This window comes from Carcharodon carcharias, chromosome 17 (genome assembly GCF_017639515.1).
Source record: "Carcharodon carcharias isolate sCarCar2 chromosome 17, sCarCar2.pri, whole genome shotgun sequence".
Taxonomy (NCBI): Eukaryota; Metazoa; Chordata; class Chondrichthyes; order Lamniformes; family Lamnidae; genus Carcharodon; species Carcharodon carcharias.
This window is the reverse complement of record NC_054483.1, coordinates 20,393,207-20,415,241: the sequence shown is the minus strand read 5'-3', so window position 1 is coordinate 20,415,241 and position 22,035 is coordinate 20,393,207. Positions and strand designations below refer to the sequence as shown.

General features: G+C 43.7%; 1 protein-coding gene across 6 annotated transcripts in view; it reads right to left on the bottom strand.

Annotated features, from left to right (window-relative positions):
* Nucleotides 1-7,138: 7,138 nt before the first annotated feature.
* Nucleotides 7,139-22,035, bottom strand: part of LOC121289998 (probable JmjC domain-containing histone demethylation protein 2C) — a 62,682-nt gene continuing 47,785 nt past the window's right edge. For all 6 annotated transcript variants that reach the window (XM_041210110.1, XM_041210107.1, XM_041210111.1 and 3 more), the window contains 3 exons: nucleotides 8,012-8,188; nucleotides 7,725-7,853; nucleotides 7,139-7,267 (listed from right to left, as the gene is read on the bottom strand). In XM_041210110.1, the coding sequence (XP_041066044.1) occupies nucleotides 7,199-7,267; nucleotides 7,725-7,853; nucleotides 8,012-8,188 (375 nt within the window). In that variant the 3' untranslated portion in view covers nucleotides 7,139-7,198. The remainder of the gene's footprint in view (nucleotides 7,268-7,724; nucleotides 7,854-8,011; nucleotides 8,189-22,035) is intronic.

Genomic DNA, 22,035 nt, shown 5'->3' with positions numbered 1-22,035 from the left:
AGGGTGGGGGGTGATATTTGGCTAGATTGGACTTCTCCTGGACAGGACTTAACTGGATAATTTTCTAGGTCTAGCAGGATTTGTGGAGAGAGAAACAAGAGTTAATGTTTCGAGTCCGTATGACCCCTCTACAGAGCTCTGAAGAAGGGTCATACAGACTCGAAACATTCATGCTGTTTTTCTCTCCACAGATGCTGCTAGAGCTGCAGAGTTTTTCCAGCATTTTCTGTTCTTGTTTCAGATTTCCAACATCTGCAGAATTTTGCTTTTATCTATGGACAGTTTTTCATATTATTGGGTTGATGCCCGTGCTGTTGACGTGCTGGAACAGTTTGGCTAGTTCTGGAGCATAAGTTCAGTACTACTGTTGGAATGTTGTCAGGATCCATAAACTTTGCCATATCTGGTGCCTTCAGACATTTCTTGATATCACGTGGAGCAAAATGAATTGTCTGAAGAGTGGAATCTGTGACGCTGGGGTCGTTCAGAGGATGCTGGATACTTTCTGGCTGAAAGTAGTTGCAAATGCTTCATCTTTGTCTTTCGCGCTGACGTGATCAGTTCCCACATCAATGAGGATGGGGATATTTGTGGACGCTCCTAGTTGTGTTGGTTGATTAATTGTCCAAACCATTCATGATGTGGCAAGGCTGGAGTGCTTTGACCTAATCTGTTTGTTGTGGAATCACTAAGCTCCATCTATCACATATTGCTTCAGCTGTTTGGCACACAAGTAGCCTGGTGTTGTAGCTTCAGCAGGTTGACACCACATTTTTTAGTATGCCTGGTGCTGCTCCTGATATGTCCCCTGCACTAACCATTGAACCAGTGTTGACTTCCCAGCTCGATGATAATTGCAGACTGAGGGATATGCTGGGCCATGTAAGTACAGATTGTGGTTGATTACAATTCACTTGTTGCTAATGACCCAAAAGTGCCTCATGGGTGTCCAAGTTTGAGCTGCTAGACGTTTTTGAAATCTTTACCATATAGCATGGTGGTTGTGCTACACAAAAGGATGGAGGGTACACTCAGTGTGAAGACTGGACTTCATCTTCACAAGGACTGTACAGTGGTCACTCCTACTTGTACTGTCATGGGCAGATGCATTTGCCATGGGTAGATAGGTGAGGAGAAGGCCTGGTAGATTTTCCCTTCTTGTTGGTTCCTTCATCATCTGCCGTTGGTTCATCTGCCATATATGTTCTTGAGGACTAGGCCAGCTTGGTCAGTAATGGTGCGACCAGAGTACATTCTGTTCCCTTACAACCCTTGGTACTTATTCTAAGTGATGTTCAACATAGAAGAGTACTGATTCATCAGCTGATGGGGCGTGGTATGTGGTAATCAGCAGGGGGTTTCCTTCCCCATGATTGACCTGATACCGTGAGACTTCATGGGGTCTGGACTCCATGTTGAGGATGCCCAGAACAGCTTTCTGCTGACTCTAAACCACAGTGCTACTGCATCTGCTGGGTCTGTCCTGCAGGTGGGAGAGGATATAACCAGGGATGACGATAGTGGTGTCTGGGACATGGCCTATAAAGTGTGATTCTGTGCGTATGACCATGTCAGGCTGCTGCTTGACTAGTTTGTGACCAGCTCTCTCTCAATATTTCCACAAGTCTCCAGATCGCATTTGACCCGTTCTCTGTATAACTGAAGTGTCACTTGCTGCCTTTTGACTTCTGGGCCCCTGTAGACAAGGGCCTGCAGCTTATTGCAGTGTTGGAGACCTGCCTATTAATGCATTGACACAAATCACAAAAATCTTTGAAATCCTTCTCAACTGTCGAGGCCGAACGTTGTAGCAGTGCTGATGATTGGCTGTCAGGCAGGTAAGTGGGGTCTGGGGTTGGTGAGGTAGCAAGGTGGAGAATTGACATAACAAGTGACAGGAAATTCAGCGTCATGCTTGTGGAGTGAATGCAGGTGTTCTGCAAAGTGGTCACTTGGACTGCATTTGGTTTTCACAGCGTAGGGCAGACCACTTCATGAGCAGGCAATACAGATGGTCATAGAGTTATACAGCACAGAAACAGGCGTTTTGCCCCATTGTCAGTGCCGGCCATCAAGCACCTATCTATTCTAATCCCATTTTCCAGCACTTGGCCCATAGCACTGTATGCTATGGAGTTTCAAGCGCTCATCTAAATACTTCTTAAAGAGTTCCCGCCTGTACCACCCCCTCAGACATTTGTTCTAGATTCCAACCAACCTCTGGGTGAAAAATATTTTTCCTCAAATTCCCTCTAAACCTCCTGCCCCTTAGTTTAAATCGATGCCCCCTGGTTACACCTCTGCAAGGGGGAAAAATTTCTTTTTATCTACCCTATCTATGCCCCTCATAATTTTGTATATCTCTGTCAGATCCTCCTCAGCCTTCTCTGCTCTAAGGAAAACAACCCCAGCCTACCCAGTCTCTCTTCATAGCTGAAATGCTCCAGGCCAGGCAACATCCTGGTGAATTTCCTCTGCACCTTCTCCGGTGCAATCACATCCTTCCTATGGTGTGGCGACCAGAACTGCACACAGTACTCCAGATGTGGCCTAACTAGCATTTTATACAGCTCCAACATAACCTCCCAGCTCTTATATTCTCTGCCTCTGCTAATGGTAAATTGGAACAAGTACAGGTCACTTTTTCATTGAGAAGGAGCGTTTGGCATCTTGAATGGTGAGAAAGAAGGAGGTGAAAGGGTAGGGGTTGCATCGCCTGTGTATGCATGGAAAGGGAGCGGTGCTGGTCAATTCTCCACTTGGCTCCCGATGTGAGCTTTCTGTCCTTGGCGTGCTAGAGGGTACCAGTGAAGCTGAGTTTAAGCTTGACGAACAGCAGCTCATCCTTTGACTCATCAGTTCTACAGCCCTCTGGACTCAATATGGAGTTCAACAATTGAAGGTCATCAAGACTGTCTGCATTTTGTTTCATGTTTTTGTTGGCTGGCTGTTGTTCTGTGTGATTTTTTTTTTCTCTTTATTCCATTACTTGATATTTGGATGGCTGTTGTCCAGCTATTCACACCTTATCAGGATGGATCTCTTTCTTTGTTACCACACCCTTTCGTTCTTTCTCCTCGCTCTACCCTACCATTTTCACTTCATCAGAGCCTGTGACTAAAGTGTCACATTTTTCATTTCTGAAGAAGGGTCAATAAAGCTGAAACGTTAACTCACTTTCTCTCTCCACAGATGCTGCCTGGCCTGTTCACTATTCCCAACATTTTCTGTTGTTTTAGGTTTCCAGCATCTGCTGCAGTGTTTTGCTTTGGCATTAAACGCAACATGTTATTCCTGATGACTAATGTTTTGATCGTATTCACTGTTTTCACTTATTCCTCTGGTTAACATCAAGTTTCCATCTAACAAGTGTTTGATTACGTTATTGTTCCTTTTAATGTCTTCTGCATTTGTCCTGAATGGGTACACATTTCACCTCCCCCCCCCCCCTTATTCTTTCTCTTGAGATAGAGGGGAAGAAATAAAAGTCTTCCTTAGCTTTGAAATCTCATTTTTTTTTATTGGCTGTTTGTGTTCAGTGCCTCATTGCTTTTATGGTATTCCTTCATCTTATTTTTGTTGGTCTTGCAGTCCACTGCCTTTGGCCTTCACTTGCATTTGTGTGAGAAGCTTTTGAGGTTGATGTGGCTTCTCAGCGGAATGGCTGACCATGGTTTCTTAACACACTAGTGGAGTTTCTGTCTTATCGGCACATAAACATTTCATATTCTAGTATAAATTGTTACTGGGTAAATGTAGAGACAAACAGCAGCAAATGGTGTGGCCAGATTATTGTGGTAGAATGATGCCTCATGGCTTTCAGGTGTAGTCTTCGTTAAATTGAAATCTTTTGTTTCCTATTCTTAAATGTGCATCTTCAAGCTGCTGTCGCAGTCACATAATTGTTCTGTTTCCAAGATGTGAACTTCAGGTCAGATGGTGACTAAGTTTGGTTCATGAGTCAAGATGAAACACAGCTTGGGTCTGATCCCTTGTTCTTTATAAGTAAATGGTTCTACAAACCTGTTCATCAATGTATTGTGGCAATTACTTGCGTGCATGAATTGAGCTGTTGTGTTTCTGCTTGCCTCTGAAGATTAAAATCTTGCTTTGCAATTTGATTCTTTTTGCATCTTGCCTAGGTACTCTGAGTTTAGACATTGCCCAACTCCATCATTGCCATCAGGAGGTATTTGGAGAACTGTAACAGAGATATTGCATCACTGCCTGACAAGATAAATAATGAAATTGATTAAACTAAATACAGAAAATGTAGGAAACGTTGAATAGATCTGGCAACATCTGCCAAGAGGAATGGACTCGATGTATTGTGTCAGACAGTAAACATGAGTTGAAATGTTAACTCTATTGCTCTCCATGCTGAGTGTTTGCATCATTTTCTGTTTTTATTTCATGTTTTCAGCCTCTGGAGTGTTTTGATGTTGGTAAAAAGACAGACATACTGCTGAAGCTTTTTGTCTTGCACTCACCAGGACAAATGCAAGAATGCGAAATTTCAAATGATCACGACAGTTTAGACAACAGGAGAAAAAGGTGCTGATTGGTTGGCAAGTTCACTCTGGCTCAGGCATTGCCATGGAGAAACTTTAGGCTTCAACTATTGGTTTTCTGTGCAGAGAATGGGTACATGTGTATGAATATATGTTGATTCAATTAAGGGTCAATCAGACAAGTTATGAGCTTGACTGATTTATCTTAAATTGCAAGATATTAATTGGATGTTGTGGGACAATGGCTATCCTGATCAGATTATTGTTTGCTGTAAACTTGAAAATGGGCCAAAGGCAGCCAGTTCAGAGCAGAAAATTATGTTGTAAACACCAAGATGTCAAAAAATTTGAAGTTAAGCCAGTGTTTCATGCCGCAATTATGCAACGGCTACCTGAGTGGTATTATCCACTAATAGGATGTTACTGTCAGTCCAAAAAGACATTCTGCCTGCCACATAATTGAGCAACTGGGTGTGTAAGAATCTCATTACCGGTGTGGTGCCAGGTATGTAGGCCGTATGTACTGGCATGTTCCTTTGATTGTTTGTGATAGGCAGAGTAGACACCAGACTGAACCAGCCCACGCATGCAAACTGCGAAACAAAATGTTGACTGTTAGATGTGATTCAGTGCTTGGGCAGCATTTGTTGAACAATCCTGTGTGTATGTGTGTGTGTGTGACTAGTTCTAATAACAACCAACTTAGGATAATCAGTTGAACTGGTAACACAGCTCATCAACACTAGCGAGAAGTGATATTCTAATGCATGGATTCGTTCTCTGCAAACAGAAGGAAACAGTTTAAAGCGTGTGCCTTTTTAAGAATTACCCCAGGAGCTGGGGGAATTGTGTAAAATTTCCTGTTGAAATCTGAGCTGACTCGTCAACAAATCAGCATACCGTTTACCATGTAATGAAAATTGTCATCTTTTTTTGAAATTTGGCATTTTTGCCTTTGTCCTAATATGTACAACATGAAAAGCTTCGGCAACATGTCTTTCTTTTCCCCAGAACATTGTTTTTGTATTGGATTTTTACTGTTTGCAACAGGATGAGACCATTCAGCACCTTGAGTCTGCTGTCTCATCTCGGTTAAAATACTCAAAGAAATCTCTCATTTAGATTTGAGATAACAAATTGCGAGAGTTGTACGGGTGACAGCTCTAGATTTATTCTACAGTTAAGGGAAGAAGCGCTATGGTGGTGTTGTAAAATCAATAATAGTGTACATCTTATGAAGTTACAGGTCTTTTTCTGAAGGTGCTGGAGCCTAGATTGTTTGGCTCCTCGTTTGAAGCTGTGTTCTCGCGATAGGTGCTGCAGTTTCATGTGTTGAAGTAAACTTGTGCTTCTAACATGCAACTTCAAATCAGGTGGATGCTAATTGAGGGACACAGCACTGCCTGGGCCATAGAGTGGAAATAAAGCAATCCCTTGCGTAACTTCACACTATCAGATGTTGGTTGACCCCCTGTGCAATTGGGCTTGTTAAGTGTGTTGTTTTGGTCATGAATATGGGATGTGGAGTTTGGAAACAAACTTGTCTTTATTAGCATCTGCACAGGCTATGATACAGCCAGCTTCTTTCGTAGCCCCTGTGTCACCTCTTTAGATTTCTGATAGAAAGGATTATCTGCTCCCCCATTGTTGGAGCATGCATTTGGAGTGTATTTTTTGTCTGCCAGATTGACTGACGACAGTTGAACATAGAAATGGTGTTCCAAACCCACTCCCCTCACCGATAAGCTTTTGAGCAGTTAAATTTGATTGTGTGGTTGTGTGCTTCATTGTGTGCCTGCCTTGTAAGATGCAATCTGATTGCCACACAGAATCTTGCCTTTAGCTGGCAATGTGAAGGACATGAAGAGACTGGAGGGTTGTGCAGTTTGTAGCGGCTCATGTTCAGGTTAAATGGGATTGAGGTATTTTCAAGGTTGCGAGGTTAGAGAGGAGTCCAGAAGAAGGGGATGTTGCTTGACAAAGAAAAAGCAGGCACTAATGTGAAGTGCACCATGGAAATAATTTTTTGTGCCCGCTGAATGTATTTTGAAGTGCTTCCTAATTGCAGCAGTGAGGTCAGTGGAAATTAAGAGTAATGAAGTGACTGGAAGTAAGTTGATCATGTACTGTACAGGAAAGGCAAGGTTTAATTGTATGGCCTAGTTGTGCTAGGTGCTAGACACCATCAAAGTAACATCAGAAAGCCCTTATTGCTGAATGTGAGCCATTGTAGCTCATGTAATTTGATTTGTGAGATAAGAACATTTCTGTGCATTTTGCATTCCATTCACTGAGTCCTGAAAACAAAGTAGTGGGCTGAGGAAAAGTGAGTCAGTGTTGATGGATCTGGCTGTTGCTTTTTAGCACCCTCTGGTGCTGAGAAGAAGTCATGGTACTTGTAGTTGTTGGATATTTGCACTGACTGATGATGTTACAATTGCCTTATGGCTCTGAGAATGGAGGTTTGGATTTTGGTGGGTTTGGGTGTTACGCAATGTGAACTGAGTTTCTTCGATGACGCTGTTTTGCACCGTAAATGTCATAAACTAATTGTCAATTGGACTGTTGTCATGAAAACAGTGCCGCATAAACTGTCCAGGAAGAAAGAAAATCTCAGTCATTGAATATTAGAAATGTACATAAATTTAATTTTTAAAGTCAGTCCAGCAGAAGGGCTTCTTCCAGTTTCAGCTGACTGGTACAACGTGAAGAAAATGCACACAGTCCTTCACAGTGTTGTAGAGCAGAGTCTTCATCTAGAGAACGGGAGAGGAAAATTAGTGCATGGAGTGAGAGCGAGTGCTCCTTTCCCACAGGTGCCCTTCTGCTACCCTGGGTGCCCTGTTCCCTCCCCCGCCTGTGTATCCTTCAGCCCCACTCCTGGTCCCACGTGCCCCTCTGCCCAATTATTCCCCTCCGGTGCTCCAGGTGACGCTCTGTCTCAGTGCTCTCCTCTGCTCTGGGTGCCCCTGTCACCCCTCTGCTTCTGGCACTCATATAACCCCCTCTGCCCTTGTGCTGCTTTGCCAACCTTCCCTAGGTGTCACCCTGTCTGAGTGGCCCACCCGACCTGGTTTGTCCCTCTGTCCTAGTGTCCCTCCACCCCTGGTGCCCTTCTGCCTGAGTGCCCCCCAAACCCCCCCCCCCCCCCACCTAGCCCGTCCATGTGCTCCACGTGTCCCCTGCCCTGAGTTGCCCCTCTGCACCCCTCACCTGCAGCTTCTGCATCTCTGCTGTCCAAGATTCGCGTTCTGATATTGGCTGCCTTTGCAAGGAACATCTGACATGCTCTGAAGAGACAAACGCTTTGGTCACAGTAATACAATTGGTGAAATAGTGTACCTGAAAATAAAACACATGGTTACATAGAATCCCCAAGCACAAAAACATAGAAACCAAAACACTAACATCAATTGCCCCTTTTCATGTGAATAAATATTCAGTGTATGTTTACAAGATGCTGAGCTGTCTGTAGCCACCCTTTTGCATTAATTGCATACCTGATAACTAGTTGCTGCAGGAATGAGGACTGCATCACCCCCAAACTGTAACACAACTCTGCTGCGGATTCCACATTCTTCAAACAATCTTGTCCGTAGAACCTGGTCCAGGTAATACCTCTGTCTGCATATTTGATCCTGACCAGGAACAGCCTTGGTATCTCCCTCATCCGCCACCTAGTCACAACATAAGACATTGTATTTACAACTGTTCACCAATTCATCTACAGCCACGCACACACACACCCCCGCACGCACAGTCACTCGACACTTCCACTTGCAATACAATTCCACTGTCCTCACTTGACCAGGGTCAAGGGGACCACTGAACAGCTGGAGGAGGACAGTCATGACCTACCTCTGCACCAATAAAAGAGGGAGGTCGTGCAGCCCAAACTCAGGCAGCTAGAAAAAAAGGATTATGAAGCAGTACCGAAGGTTTCAATCTCTTGATTACTCCCAAATTAGTGTTGGTGTCGCTGGAGAGAGAGGGCAGGAGGGAGGTCTTCAGATTCTTGGAACCTGAATCTGGTGGAAACAGCTCTGGTGGAAATGGGACCTGTACAGGCCAGCTGGCTTGCATCTAAACACAGCTGGGACCAGTGTCCGTGAACGGCAATATGCGAATTGTATTGGTGATGGTTCCAAGTAAATTACAAAGCGTGGGAACCAAGAAATAATTTTGAAAAGGAAAACCAAGAAGCACATATCTTTTGCACTGATGTAGGAAAATTATTACAGGCAGCAAAATGTAACGGCATGTAATAAGATCTAAATTAGGGTCACATTCTATGTATATGAATGCATGGAGTGTACTAAAGTTTCTTAACTCCAGCCTAGCTGGAAATGTCATGTCACAATCAGATCCCTGGCTCAGAAAAGCACAGCTGGGTCCTAAATGTTCCTGCACACAACGAGTTCCAGAAATAGAGGGAAGAAAAGAAAGGCAAAGGGGTAGCTGAGTTAACTGAGGAGAATACGGTAATTCTGCAAACACAGGATGCCCTCCAGGAGTGGACTAGAGTCTAATTGACTGAATTTAAGTAACAATAAATAACAAAACATACACCACTATGTACTCTATTGACCTCCAAGTAGAAATATGGAGAGGAATAAATTTGGGAGGAAATTACAGAAAAACACAATTATATATTAGTCATATACTGGAATTATACTACCACAGACTGGGAGAATAATAGTGTAAAGGGCAGAGAGGGGTCAGAGTTCCAAGAATGTGTTGAGCTGTATTTTCTATATCATTATGGTTCCAGTTCAACAAGGAACATAGTAGCAGGAATAGATCATGCAGCTCCTCAAGCCTACTCTGCCATTCAACTAAATCATGGGTTGATCATCAACCTCAACACCATTTTCATTCACATCCCCTTTGATGTCACTAGTATCTAGAAGCCTATTGATCTCTGTCTTGAACCTTCTCAGTGACTGACAGCCCTTTGGGTAGGAAACTCGAAAGACTGACAGTCCTCCAACTGAAGAAATTCCTCACCTCAGTCCTAAATGGCTTTCCCCTTATTCTTAGACTGTGTCAGTGAAGGAGACACTGGTGGATGTGCCTCAGGTTCTGAGGTGGGTCACAAGGATCCACTATCAAAGAGGTTAAGATTTAGTGGCCAGTGACCATGGTATCAATAGGTTGACATCATCCATGACAAAAACAAGGAGCAACCCGCAATAAAATTCATCAATTAGGAGAAAGCAAAATTCAATTGGGTGACTGCAGATCTGTGAATAGTAAAATAAAAGCAAAATATTGTGGATGCTGGAAATCTGAAACAAATACAGAATAGGCTGGAAAAACACAGCAGGTCTGGCAGCATCTATGGAGAGATCTGTTTCTCTGCAGATGCTGCCAGACCTGCTGAGTTTTCCCAGCTAATTCTGTTTTAAATCAAATAAGGTTTGGGTACAGTGAAGGTGGGGTGGCAGGGGTGGAGACATGTAGATCAACATCTCACAGTATTACAAAATAAATAGAGAGTAACCTGAGGCAGTGAAAGGAGTCTCAGAGCTGGATATTACAATTGATAATCAGGCTGCTTGTAGAAGGTTCACAGTACAAGTTAAAGAAAACAAATAATAAAGGCAAAGCAAGTGTCTGAAAACATACTGCCATCTAACATAATATGGATTCCAGAAGTCTTCTGTCAGTGTATATATAGTAATAAGGTGTGAGAGGAGGATTGAGCGCAATGAGGGGTCTAAAAGGGGATTTATGCATGGAGGCACGGACAAGGTACTAAATGTGTACTTTGTATCCGTCTTTTCCAAGGAAAGGAGATGCCCTAGTCATAATGCAAGAGGATCTACTGGAGACACTGAATAGGCTAACAATTTATAAAAATTAGCTATTTGCCTGTTCAAGTTGGTAAGTGGCAAGGCCAGATAAGATGCAACCAAGGCGACTGAGGGAAGGAATGGTGGAGGCATTGGCCATAATCATACCATTTTCCTTAAATCCAAGGGTTTTGCATCCTTGTTCGAAAAAGGGTCCAACAAGAAGCCCAGCAACTACAGAACCAATCAGTTTAACTTCAGTGCTAGGAATGATGATAGAAATGATAATCCACATCTGACCAAGAGCCTGTTACGTTTGTGCTGAATTAAGGAAAGCCAGCATGACATTTTTGAGGACAAATCATTTTTAACATCACAGAGAGGGAAGTTCAGTTCATGTAGTGTACATGGGTTTGCAAAGGCTTTTGCTCAAGTTCCACACTATAAGCTTGACCATGAAGTTCAAGACCTTGGAATAAATGGGGCAGTATCAACATAAGAAATTGGCTGGATGACAGGAAACGGAGTCGAAATGGATTTCTGACTTGTAGGAAGGTTTCTGGTGGGTTTCCACGGGGGTCTGGTTTAGGATTCCCCACTTTTATTGATGTACATCAATAAACTACGCTTTGGCATGCAGGGCACAGTTACACAACTTGTGAAGGACACCGAACTTGGAGCCATTGTCAACTGTGAGGAGGAGGAGGAGCTTCATGGGGACATGGACAGGCTTGGGGCAAAGGTGGACAAGTCACTGATAAAATCTCTATCAGAGAACTGTTAAGTGATTCATTTTGGCAGGAAAAACATAAAGACATTAGAAATGTACACTTGATCTTATAAAGAGGGTGCTTGAGCAGAGGGACCTGGGGTAGATGTACGCAACTCACTGAAGGTGGAAGGGCTGTTTTCAGAGCACTATGTATGAATGAAGCATACAGGTTTGTATATTTCATAAAGAAAGACAGAGTACAAAAGCAAGGAAGTTAATAACTTCTAAAACACTAATTCGGCCTCAACTGGCGTGTTCTTTCCAATTCTGGTCACCACACTTGGGATATACAGGCATTCAAGAGGGTACAGATAATATTTCCATGAATAGTTTGCATTGATGACAACATACAAACATACAGGTTAGGAGGAGTAGGCCGTTCAGCCATTTGAGCATGGTTCATGCTCCACCATTTGATAACTTCATGGCTGCTTGTGGCCTAAACTTCCTGCATGATTGACAAAGGAGTCAAGGGTATAGGGGGCAATCAAAAATCTGTCTAACTCAGCCTTAAAAATATTCAATGACCCTGCCTCCACTACTCTTAGGGGAGGATAATTTCACAAACTAACAACACGCAAAAGATTTCTCTTCATTTCTGTCTTAAATGGCAGACCCCTTATTTTAAACTGTACCAGTTTTGTCCCTCCCACAAGGGGAAACAAGAAGTTCCCTGAGGGTCTGTTTTCATCAGATCACCTCTCATTCTCCTAAACTTCAATGGATTCAGGCCCAACCTGGCCAACCTTTCAGCTTAAAATAATCCCTTCATGCCAGGAATCGGTAAAGTAAACCTCCTCTTAATGGCTTCTACAGCAATTGTATCCGTCCTTAAGTAAGGAGACCAAAGTTGTATACGGTACTCCAGATGTGGTCTCAGCAACAATTGTATTAAAACTTCCCTACTTTATTCTTTCTGCTAAAGTGGACTATTTCACATTTTCTCACATTATACTCCATCTGCTTACTCACTCAATCTATTGATATCACTTTGCAGAGTCCTTAAATCTTCTTCACAACTTAATTTCCTACCTATTTTTGTGTCATCAGCAAATTTAGCAAGCATACATTTGGTCCCTTCATCCAAGTCATTGATGCAGGCTATAAATAGTTCAGCCCCACCATTGATCCCTGTGTCACTCCACTAGTTACACCTAGCCAACCTGAAAATGACTCATTTATACCAATGTTTGCTTACTGTCAGCTCATCAATCCTCCACCCATACTAATATGTTAACCCCCACACCATGAGCTCTTATTTTCTGTGGTAACCTTTGATGTGCTGCCTTGTCAAGTGCCTTGTGGAACTTCAAGTATACAAAATCTGCAGGTTCCCATTATCCATGATGCTTGTTACTTCCTCACAGAAGTCAAATCAATTTGTTAAACATGATTTCCCTTCCACAAAGACCTTTTTGACTCTGTCTGATTGCGCTGAGATTTTCTAAGTGGCCTGCCATAACCTCCTGAATAATAGATTCTAGCATTTTCCCCATGACTGATATTAGGCTGGCTGAGATGCATTTCTTGCTTTCTGTGTCCCTCCTTTCTTGAATAGAAAAGTTACAGTCACTATTTTCCAATCTGTTGGGTCCTTTTCAGAATCAAGGAAATTATGGAAAATTTCGAGCAATGCATCTCCTGTCTTTGCAGCCCCTTCTTGTATGACCCTAGGATGAAGTCCATCAGAGCCTAGGGACTTGGTGGCCTTTAGTACTAGTAGTTTTCTTGGTATCCTTTTGCTGGGGATTGTAATTGTTTGAGTTTCTCCCTCCCTTTCACCTGTTCATTTACAAATATTTCTAGGATGTTCTTTGTAGCCTCTACAGTGAAGACAGACACACAAAATGTCTGTTCACAGCATCCACCACTTCCTTATTTCCAATTATCAATTCCCCAGATTCGATCACCAGAGGAGCGATGCTCACTTTAGCTTGTTTTAAAAAAAACACCTGTAGAAAATCTTACTATCTGCTTTTATGGGCCATATCATCCGAGCTCCCCAGCATCGGATGCAGTGGGGGGTACCCCAAAGATATGCTGGGGAATCGCCTTTGGAAGTTGACAAGTAAGGTGCAAACTTGCCATGGGCAATTGTCCTGCGCTGGGAACCATCTGGAAATTCGAATTAAATTGCAAACTTCAAATGGTTCTGACTGGGTTACACTAGTAATTACACAGAAAAAGCTAGAAGAATTAAAACCACTTTTAACTTCTACCGTACAGACCCAGACAAACCCCTCACTGGGTTTCTCCACCTCCCCGACCATCTAGGGATCCTCCTAACCCCTGAGCATCCCCCCATGGGTCTCCCCCACCCACTCCCCCTATGACCCTCCCCACCCAGGATTCTCCCACTCACTGCACATCCACCGACCTCCCTACAAATGAACAGGATTCCCAACATCTGCATGGGACTGCTCCTCCAGCTCCCCCTGCAGGCCAAACTCAAACTCACATGCTCCCTAGGCCTGACCTGACCAAAGACTCGACATCCAAACCCCCCAACCCCAAGGCCCTCCCTGACAACCCCCCACCCCATTGTCCAGGCCCAACCCAATCTGAAGCCTAACATTGTGACACCACCCCACCCCAACCTTCGATTCCCACCCCCCCCCCACACCTCAAATCCTAGCCACCTAACTTAGACACTTATCTTCTCCCTAGCCTGTCATTGAAGCTTTAAATGTACCTAGTTTGCTAGTGCTGTGTAAAAAAAAAACAAGGGGGTGTGGCCTCCTTCACTTTGACTCTGCTACACCTTGATGCTGGCCGTCGAGGACACACTGCACTGCCTGGCTCTCACCTGGTCTGAGTCTGAAGGTTGGAGAAGACAGGCTGGAAAAAAACATTCATGTAAGTAATTGGGCACAATTGAGTACTGGACAGAACGTTTCTCTGTCATTGGACTGAATAAAAGTAATTGTGTACTGTTATAATGCTTATTTTCTGGTGACAATTGCAGTGGAAAACACCTCTCCTCTTGTGTCACTGTGGACAAATTCAATGGTATCAGGAAATGTTCAGTGGGCAAATTTGTTTGGTCCTGTCTGAACTATCCTGGAGATTGTGGTCGTTGATGTGAACCACACTGAGGGTTTTTGGCTGTACCAGGCCAGTTATCCCAGTGTTCGTATGTCAGCACAATCTGTAGACGTAGACACCCGAAGGCAGCAAATGACAGTGGGCACCACTTTTGTCGTAGTTGCTGCTTTTACAATTTATAAGGTATAATGTTCACCGATATTGAGAGATAGGCGAACAGTTAGAGCAGGTAAGATCTTTGAGCGAGACTGGTCAATCTTGCTTTGGTTTCCTGAATGTTGCCAAGCCGTGTTCTGACGCAGCAGTGTGTAAGAAAGAAGTGGACATTGTTCTGCTTGAAAAATGGAGTACGAATCATGGTTTGTGTGTGATCTGTTTGATCATCGTTGCTTGTTAGATTTTGGGAACTGCTGGACTCTCAAAGTGTACATAGTACCTGGCTTTAATCAGGTGTGTATGTGCATTGCAGGGATGGAGGCTTGAAGAGACAAAAGGTGAAGGACACCTACAAAGAGGAGCAACAGAAACTCTACGGTAAGATGATAATGGGAAACCATAAAGACTGAAGCTGTTCATGAACTCTCCATGGGACTAACCGCGGCACTTCCAGTGAAAGGACACATCATTGGTCATGTTTCTGGCCTGTAATGAACTGAAGGGTACCAATTTGTCCAAATACTTCAGTTTTTCTCTCTCACTGAGGAATAAAAAAACTCGACACAGTGGGAAAAACATCTGTCAAGGCTCAGACCAACCACACCTGGAAATGGGAGAGTGTCTCACTAAAATGGCAAATGTATCTAGTAGTTGTAGGAATGAGGGAAAAAGAATGGTACATGACTGATTGCAAGGAGGAAAGGAGTAGTGCAGCTGGTGTGGGTTATACCAAGCCCATTTCCAAATGGGACACTTAACAGTCTATCTATTTTAGCTCATTGGGTCTGTAGCATTCTATTTAGGGAGAGGGGCTGTGAAGAAGCAGAAGTACAAAACCTTTGGCAAACTGACAATATGCCCACTTAAGAGACCCCGCGATGCATGTTTTGATGGGCTTTATTTTATATCGACCCCTTTTTAAGATCTGTACTTGCATGCTTAGAACGTGCAATTTCAAGAAAGACAAAGCTTTCATTGTAATCGGGAGAGAAGATATTCTGCCACCTAAGCAGATATGAAAGATTACCATTTCTTGTCATAAGTTTGCTTTACCTGAAGTGTGCTGTCAGGGTGAAGACTAGTGAGGAAGATTACTGGCAAATACCTATCAATTCAGTTCCTCAAAGTTTATTCCTCTATTGATAGACCTGGCTGCTCAGAATAGGCTATTTCAGAAAAAAGTTTTTCATTCCAGTTTGATGGAATGATGTTGTTTGTCTCTAGGTCAAAGCTCGTGGAATAGTTCACAACCTTGAGTTGTATTGGTGTGTCTTCCAAATGTCTCATTGTGCGAACCAGATTGGATGGCTTCAGAAGATGGCTGATGAGAATAAAATCACTTTTGGCTACAAAAATTTCAGTGTGGTGTCTTGTAATTGTTTTGGACTGCTAGATTTGTTCATAGGGTTCATTGCACAGGACGTGGGGAGGATTGCCTCATGATGGAGGCAAGAGTTAGTGTTTGGAAGAACTTAGCAGTGTTTAATGGGAAATGTGCAAATGGCAGAGGCTTTGAACAAGGCTTTTAAATTGTCTTCACCATACAAGTCACAGAAACCATCTGAAGAATAGTAGAAAATCATGAAACATAAGGCAAGGAGGAACTTAATCATGATCACTAGAGAAAAAGTATAGAGAATACTGAGGACTTGAGGCTGACAAATGCCCTGAAGCTGATGGCCTGCATCCTCGGGTCTTAAAGAAGTGGCTGCAGAAATGGATGCATTGGTTGTAAAGTCCCAGCAGAAGGAAAAGTGCAAATGTAATGCCTCTGTTCAAGAAAGGCAGGAGACAGAAAGCAGGAAAGTACAGGCCAGTTAGTCTCATGTCTGTCATTGGGGAAAATGCTAGAATCTATTATTGAATAGGTAGTAACAGGGCATTCAGAAAATCATACAATCAGGTAGTCAGCATGGTTTTGTGAAACAGAAATTGTGTTTGACAAATTTATTAGAGTTCTTTCAGGATGTAACAAGCAGGGTAGATAAAGGGAGACTATTAGATGTAGTGTACTTGGATTTCTAAAGGCATTCGATAAGGTGCCACAGAAAAGGCTGCTGCATAAGAAGTCATGGTGTTGAGGGTGATGCACTAGCATTGATAGAGAACTGACTATCTAATAGGAGACAGAACGTGATAAATGGGTGATTTTCAGGATGGCAAACTGTTACTAGTGGAGTTTTGCAGGGATCACTGCTGGGCCACAGCTCTTTATGATCTATACTAATGAATTTGATATAGCCAAATTTGCTGACAATACAAAGATACTTTGGAAAGCAAGTTGTGAGGAAGATACAAAGAGTCTGCAAAGAGACTTAAACAAAGTGAGTGGGCACAGATTTGGCAGATGGAGTGTAATTTGGGAAAATGTGATGTTTTCCACTTTGGCAGGAAGAACAGAAAAACAGAACATCATTACAATGGAGAGGCTGCAGAATGCTTCAATAAAGAGGGATCGAGGTGTCCTTGTCCTTGATGCACAAAAAATTAGCATTAAGGCGCAGCAAGTAATTAAGACAGCAAACAGAACATTGGCTCTTATTGCAAGGAGGAATAGAGTATGAAAGCGAAGTCTTGCTGCAACTGCACCTGGGAGGACTGTGTACAGTTTTGGTCACCCTACTTAGAGAGATATAGCATGCATTGGAAGCAATTCAAGGTAGATTCACTTGGCTGATTCCTGGGATGAGGGGGTCTGTCTTATGAGGAAAGGTTTAGCAGGTTAAGCCTATACTTCGCGGAATTCTGAAGAATGAGAGCTGGTCTTACTGAAACATGGAACATTCTGAGAAGATGTTTCTCCTAGTGGGGGAATCTAGAAGAGGGGACACTGTTTCAAAATGAGAGGACTACCATTTAAGACAGAGGTGAGGAAGAATGTCTTCCCTCAAAGGGTCATTAGTCTATAGAATTATCTTCCCCAGAGAAGGGTGGAGGCTGGAACATTGAATATATTCAAGGCTGTTAGTTTTTTGATTGACAAGGGGGGTCAAAGGTGATGTAGGGCAGGCAGGAAAGTGGAGTTAAGACAATGATGGAGCAGACTCAATGGGCCAAATGGCCTACTCTTCCTTACGCTTAGTGAGCCAGATGGCCAGCCTGAAAGAGTCACTTAGAGCTAGTATATAGAAGAACATCTTTGTATTGGAAGGTCGTGTAGGGATGGCCGGCTCTCAAGGGATGACTCGGTCTCATGATGGCTGGCTTTTTAGGGGAGAACATGAGAATGCAATTGTGCTCAACATAAAATGGAACCCAAAAATCTTCAACTGGCCTACAAACGTTAAGAGGTGGAGTGGGCCCTATGAGGGTCCAAGAAGGTGATTTATGCTTAGAGGTGCAGGACTAGGCTGGAACACTTGAGTTCCTAATATCGATGTTTATTAAGGAGGAGAAATCTGACAAAAGGCAGAAGTGGAGATAGCAGAAGAAATGGTGTGAGATTGAATGGGAGGCAGGGTACTGGAAAGGCTGGTTATACTTAGAGTAAATAAGTCACCTGGTCCCGATGGCTTGCATCCCAGGTTGTTAAAGGAAGTGGAAGATGGTGATAGTGGAAGGGCTTGCCTTAATTGTGGAGGTTCCTGAGGATAGAGTGGCAAATGTGACATCCTTATTCAAGAAAGGGTGTAAAGACAATCCTAGCAAATACAGGCCAGGTAGTCTAACATCACTAGTGGGTAGATTTTGAAATCCTTAATCAGGGAAAACACCAACAGGCAGTTTGAGAGGTTTGAGTTAGAGAACCTGCATGGTTTTGTAAAAGGCAGATTGTGCTTGGCTAATCTAATTAAAATCTTTGATTAACTAAGGTGGGTGAAGGGAATGCGGTGGACGTTGTCTAATTGGATATTAAGTAAGTGTTTGACAAAATACCACATAATAGGCTGATAAATAAAATTGAGGCTCATGGAATGAGAGGGTCAATGTCAGCTTGGATAAAAGATTAGCTTAAGGACAGAAAACGGAGTTGTGTTAAATAGTTATTTTTCAGACTGGAGGATGGTAGTAGACAGTGATGTTTGTCAAGCATTCGTAAGAAGGTCACTTTTTTTTTGCTAACTTGGATCTTGAAATATGGAGTAAAATTTATAAAGTTACTGATGATACCAAACTTGGAAGAGTGGCAAACAAACAATTATCTGAGATAAAAACAAAAAACTGCAGATGCTGGAAATCCAAAACGAAAACAGAATTACCTGGAAAAACTCAGCAGGTCTGGCAGCATCAGCGGAGAAGAAAAGAGTTGACGTTTTGAGTCCTCATGACCCTTCAACAGAACTGAATGAATCTTAGGAAAGGGGTGAAATATAAGCTGGTTTGGGGTTGGGGGGGTGGGGGGTGGGGGGGGGTGTGGTTGCGGGGGGGGGGGTGCGGGGTGGTGGTGGTGGGTGGAGAGGGTGAGAGAAGTTGGGGGGGGTGGTGTGGTTGTAGGGACAAGCAAGCAGTGATAGGAGCAGATAATCAAAATATGTCACAGACAAAAGAACAAAGGAATGCAGAGGTGTTGAAGGTGGTGATATTATCTAAATGAATGTGCTAATTAAGAATGGATGGCAGGGCACTCAAGGTACAGCTCTACTGGGGGTGGGGGGAGCATAAAAGATTTAAAAATATTTAAAAATAATGGAAATAGGTGGGAAAAGGAAAATCTATATAAATTATTGGAAAAAACAAAAGGAATGGGGAAGAAACAGAAAGGGGGTGGGGATGGAGGAGGGAGTTCAGGATCTAAAGTTGTTGAATTCAATATTCAGTCTGGACGGTTTCCACATCCACCACTCTTGTGGACAGTGAATTTCAGTTCATTATTGCTTGCTGCATTCAAAAAGTTCTTCCTCCAATCCCTGGCTGTATCTCTTGCCCTAAACCTTAAATCTGTGTCCCACTCATCATCGTACCACCAACGGTGAAGACCTTTTCCTTGTATACCTTATCTAATCTGGTCATAATTTTCTACACTTCTACCAAATCTCCCCTTAATCTCTTTTGCTCCAAAGGAAAACAACCCCAGCTTTTCCAACTTGAACTTCTAATTAAAATTCCACATCCTTAGAACATTCTGCTAAATCTCATCCAGACCCCCTCAAGCACACTCGCATTCTTCCCAAAGTATGGCAATGAGAACTGGACACAATACTCTATCACTGTGGCCTAACCAGAGCCTTAAAGGGTCAGTATAAGTTCCTTGCTTTTGTACTCAATACCTCTATTTATGAAGCCCATGATCCCATATGCTTTTCTAACCAGTCTCAAAATATTCTGCCAGCTTCAAACAATCTTGTTCCTGCACACTCTTCAGAACTGGGCGATTAAGTCTGTATTGCCTCTCCCCATCCCTTCTGCTAAAATGCATCACTCACACTTCTCAACATTAAATTCCACCTGCCACTTCTCTGTCCATTCTGGTGGCCTATGTCATGTTGCAGGCAATTCAGATCATTGTTTGGCAGCATCGGTGGAGAAGAAAAGAGTTGACGTTTCGAGTCCTCATGACCCTTCAACTGAACTGAGTGAATCTTAGGAAAGGGGTGAAATATAAGCTGGTTTAAGGTTGGAGGGAGGTGGGGAGGGTGGGGGGGGGGTGGGGGTGGTAAGAGAGAAGTGGGGTGTGGGGAGTGGTGTGGTTGTAGGAACAAGCAGGCAGTGATAGGAGCAGATAATCAAAAGATGTCACAGACAAAAGAACAAAGGAACACAGAGGCGTTGAAGGTGGTGATGTTATCTAAATGAATGTGCTAATTAAGAATGGATGGTAGGGCACTCAAGGTACAGCTCTAGTGGGGGTGGGGTGGAAAGGCTAGCAGGGCATAAAAGATTTAAAAATAATGGAAATAGGTGGGAAAAGAAAAATCTATATAAATTATTGGAAAAAACAAAAGGAAAGGGGAAGAAACAGAAAGGGGGTGGGGATGGAGGAGGGAGTTCAAGATCTAAAGTTGTTGAATTCAATATTCAGTCCGGAAGGCTGTAAAGTGCCTAGTCGGAAGATGAGGTGCTGTTCCTCCAGTTTGTGTTGGGCTTCACTGGAACAATGCAGCAAGCCAAGGACAGACATGTGGGCAAGAGACCAGGGTGGTTTGGGTCATTCTTGCGGACAGACAGCAGGTGTTCTGCAAAGCGGTCGCCCAGTTTACGTTTGGTCTCTCCAATGCATTGGGAACAACGAATGCAGTAGACTAAGTTGGGGGAAATGCAAGTGAAATGCTGCTTCACTTGAAAGGAGTGTTTGGGGCCTTGACGGTGAGGAGAGAGGAAGTGAAGGGGCAGGTGTTACATCTTTTGCGTGGGCATGGGGAGGTGCCATAGGTGGGGGTTGAGGAGTAGGGGGTGATGGAGGAGTGGACCAGGGTGTCACGGAGGGAACGATACCTATGGAATGCCGACAGTGGGGGTGAAGGGAAGATGTGTTTGGTGGTGGCATCATGCTGGACTTGGCGGAAATGGCGGAGGATGATCCTTTGAATGCGGAGGCTGGTGGGGTGATAAGTGGGGACAAAGGGGACCCTATCATGTTTCTGGGAGGGAGGAGAAGGTGTGAGGGCGGATGCGCGGGAGATGTGCCGGACACGGTTGAGGGCTCTGTCAACGACTGTGGGTGGAAAACCTCGGTTAAGGAAGAAGGAGTACATGTCAGAGGAACTGTTTTTGAAGGTAGCATCATCAGAACAGATGCGACGGAGGCGAAGGAACTGAGAGAATGGAATGGAGTCCTTACAGGAAGCGGGGTGTGAGGAGCTGTAGTCGAGGTAACTGTGGGAGTCGGTAGGATTGTAATGAATATTGGTGAACAGTCTATCACCAGAGATTGAGACAGAGAGGTCAAGGAAGGGAAGAGAAGTGTCAGAGATGGACCATGTGCAAATGATGGAAGGGTGGAGATTGGAAGCAAAATTAATAAATTTTTCCAAGTCCCGACGAGAGCATGAAGCAGCACCGAAGCAATCATCGATGTACCGGAGAAAGAGTTGTGGAAGGGGGCCAGAGTAGGACTGGAACAAGGAATGTTCCACATACCCAATAAAGAGACAGGTATAGCTGGGGCCCATGCGGGTACCCATAGCCACACCTTTTATTTGGAGGAAGTGAGAGGAGTTGAAGGAGAAATTGTTCAGCGTGAGAACAAGTTCAGCCAGACAGAGGAGAGTAGTGGTGGATGGGGATTGTTTGGGCCTCTGTTTGAGGAAGAAGCTAAGGGCCCTCAGACAATCCTGATGGGGGATGGAGGTGTAGAGGGATTGGACGTCCATGGTGAAGAGGAAGCAGTTGGGGCCAGGGAACTGGAAATTGTTGATATGACGTAAGGTGTCGGAGGAATCACGGATGTAGGTGGGAAGGGACTGGACAAGGGGAGAGAGAAGGGAGTCAAGATAACGAGAAATGAGTTCCGTGGGGCAGGAGCAAGCTGACACAATCGCTCTACCGGGACAGTTCTGTTTGTGGATTTTGGGTAGTAGGTAGAGGCGAGCCGTCCGAGGTTGGGTGACTATCAGGTTGGAAGCTGTGGGACGAAGATCTCCAAAGGAGATGATGTCAGTGACAGTCCTGGAAACAATGACCGGATTAGATAAGGTATACGAGGAAAAGGTCTTCACAGCTGATGGTACGATGATGAGTGGGACACAGATTTAAGGTTTAGGGCAAGAGATACAGCCAGGGATTGGAGGAAGAACTTTTTGAATGCAGCAAGCAATAATGAACTGAAATTCACTGTCCACAAGAGTGGTGGATGTGGAAACCGTCCATGATTTTGAAT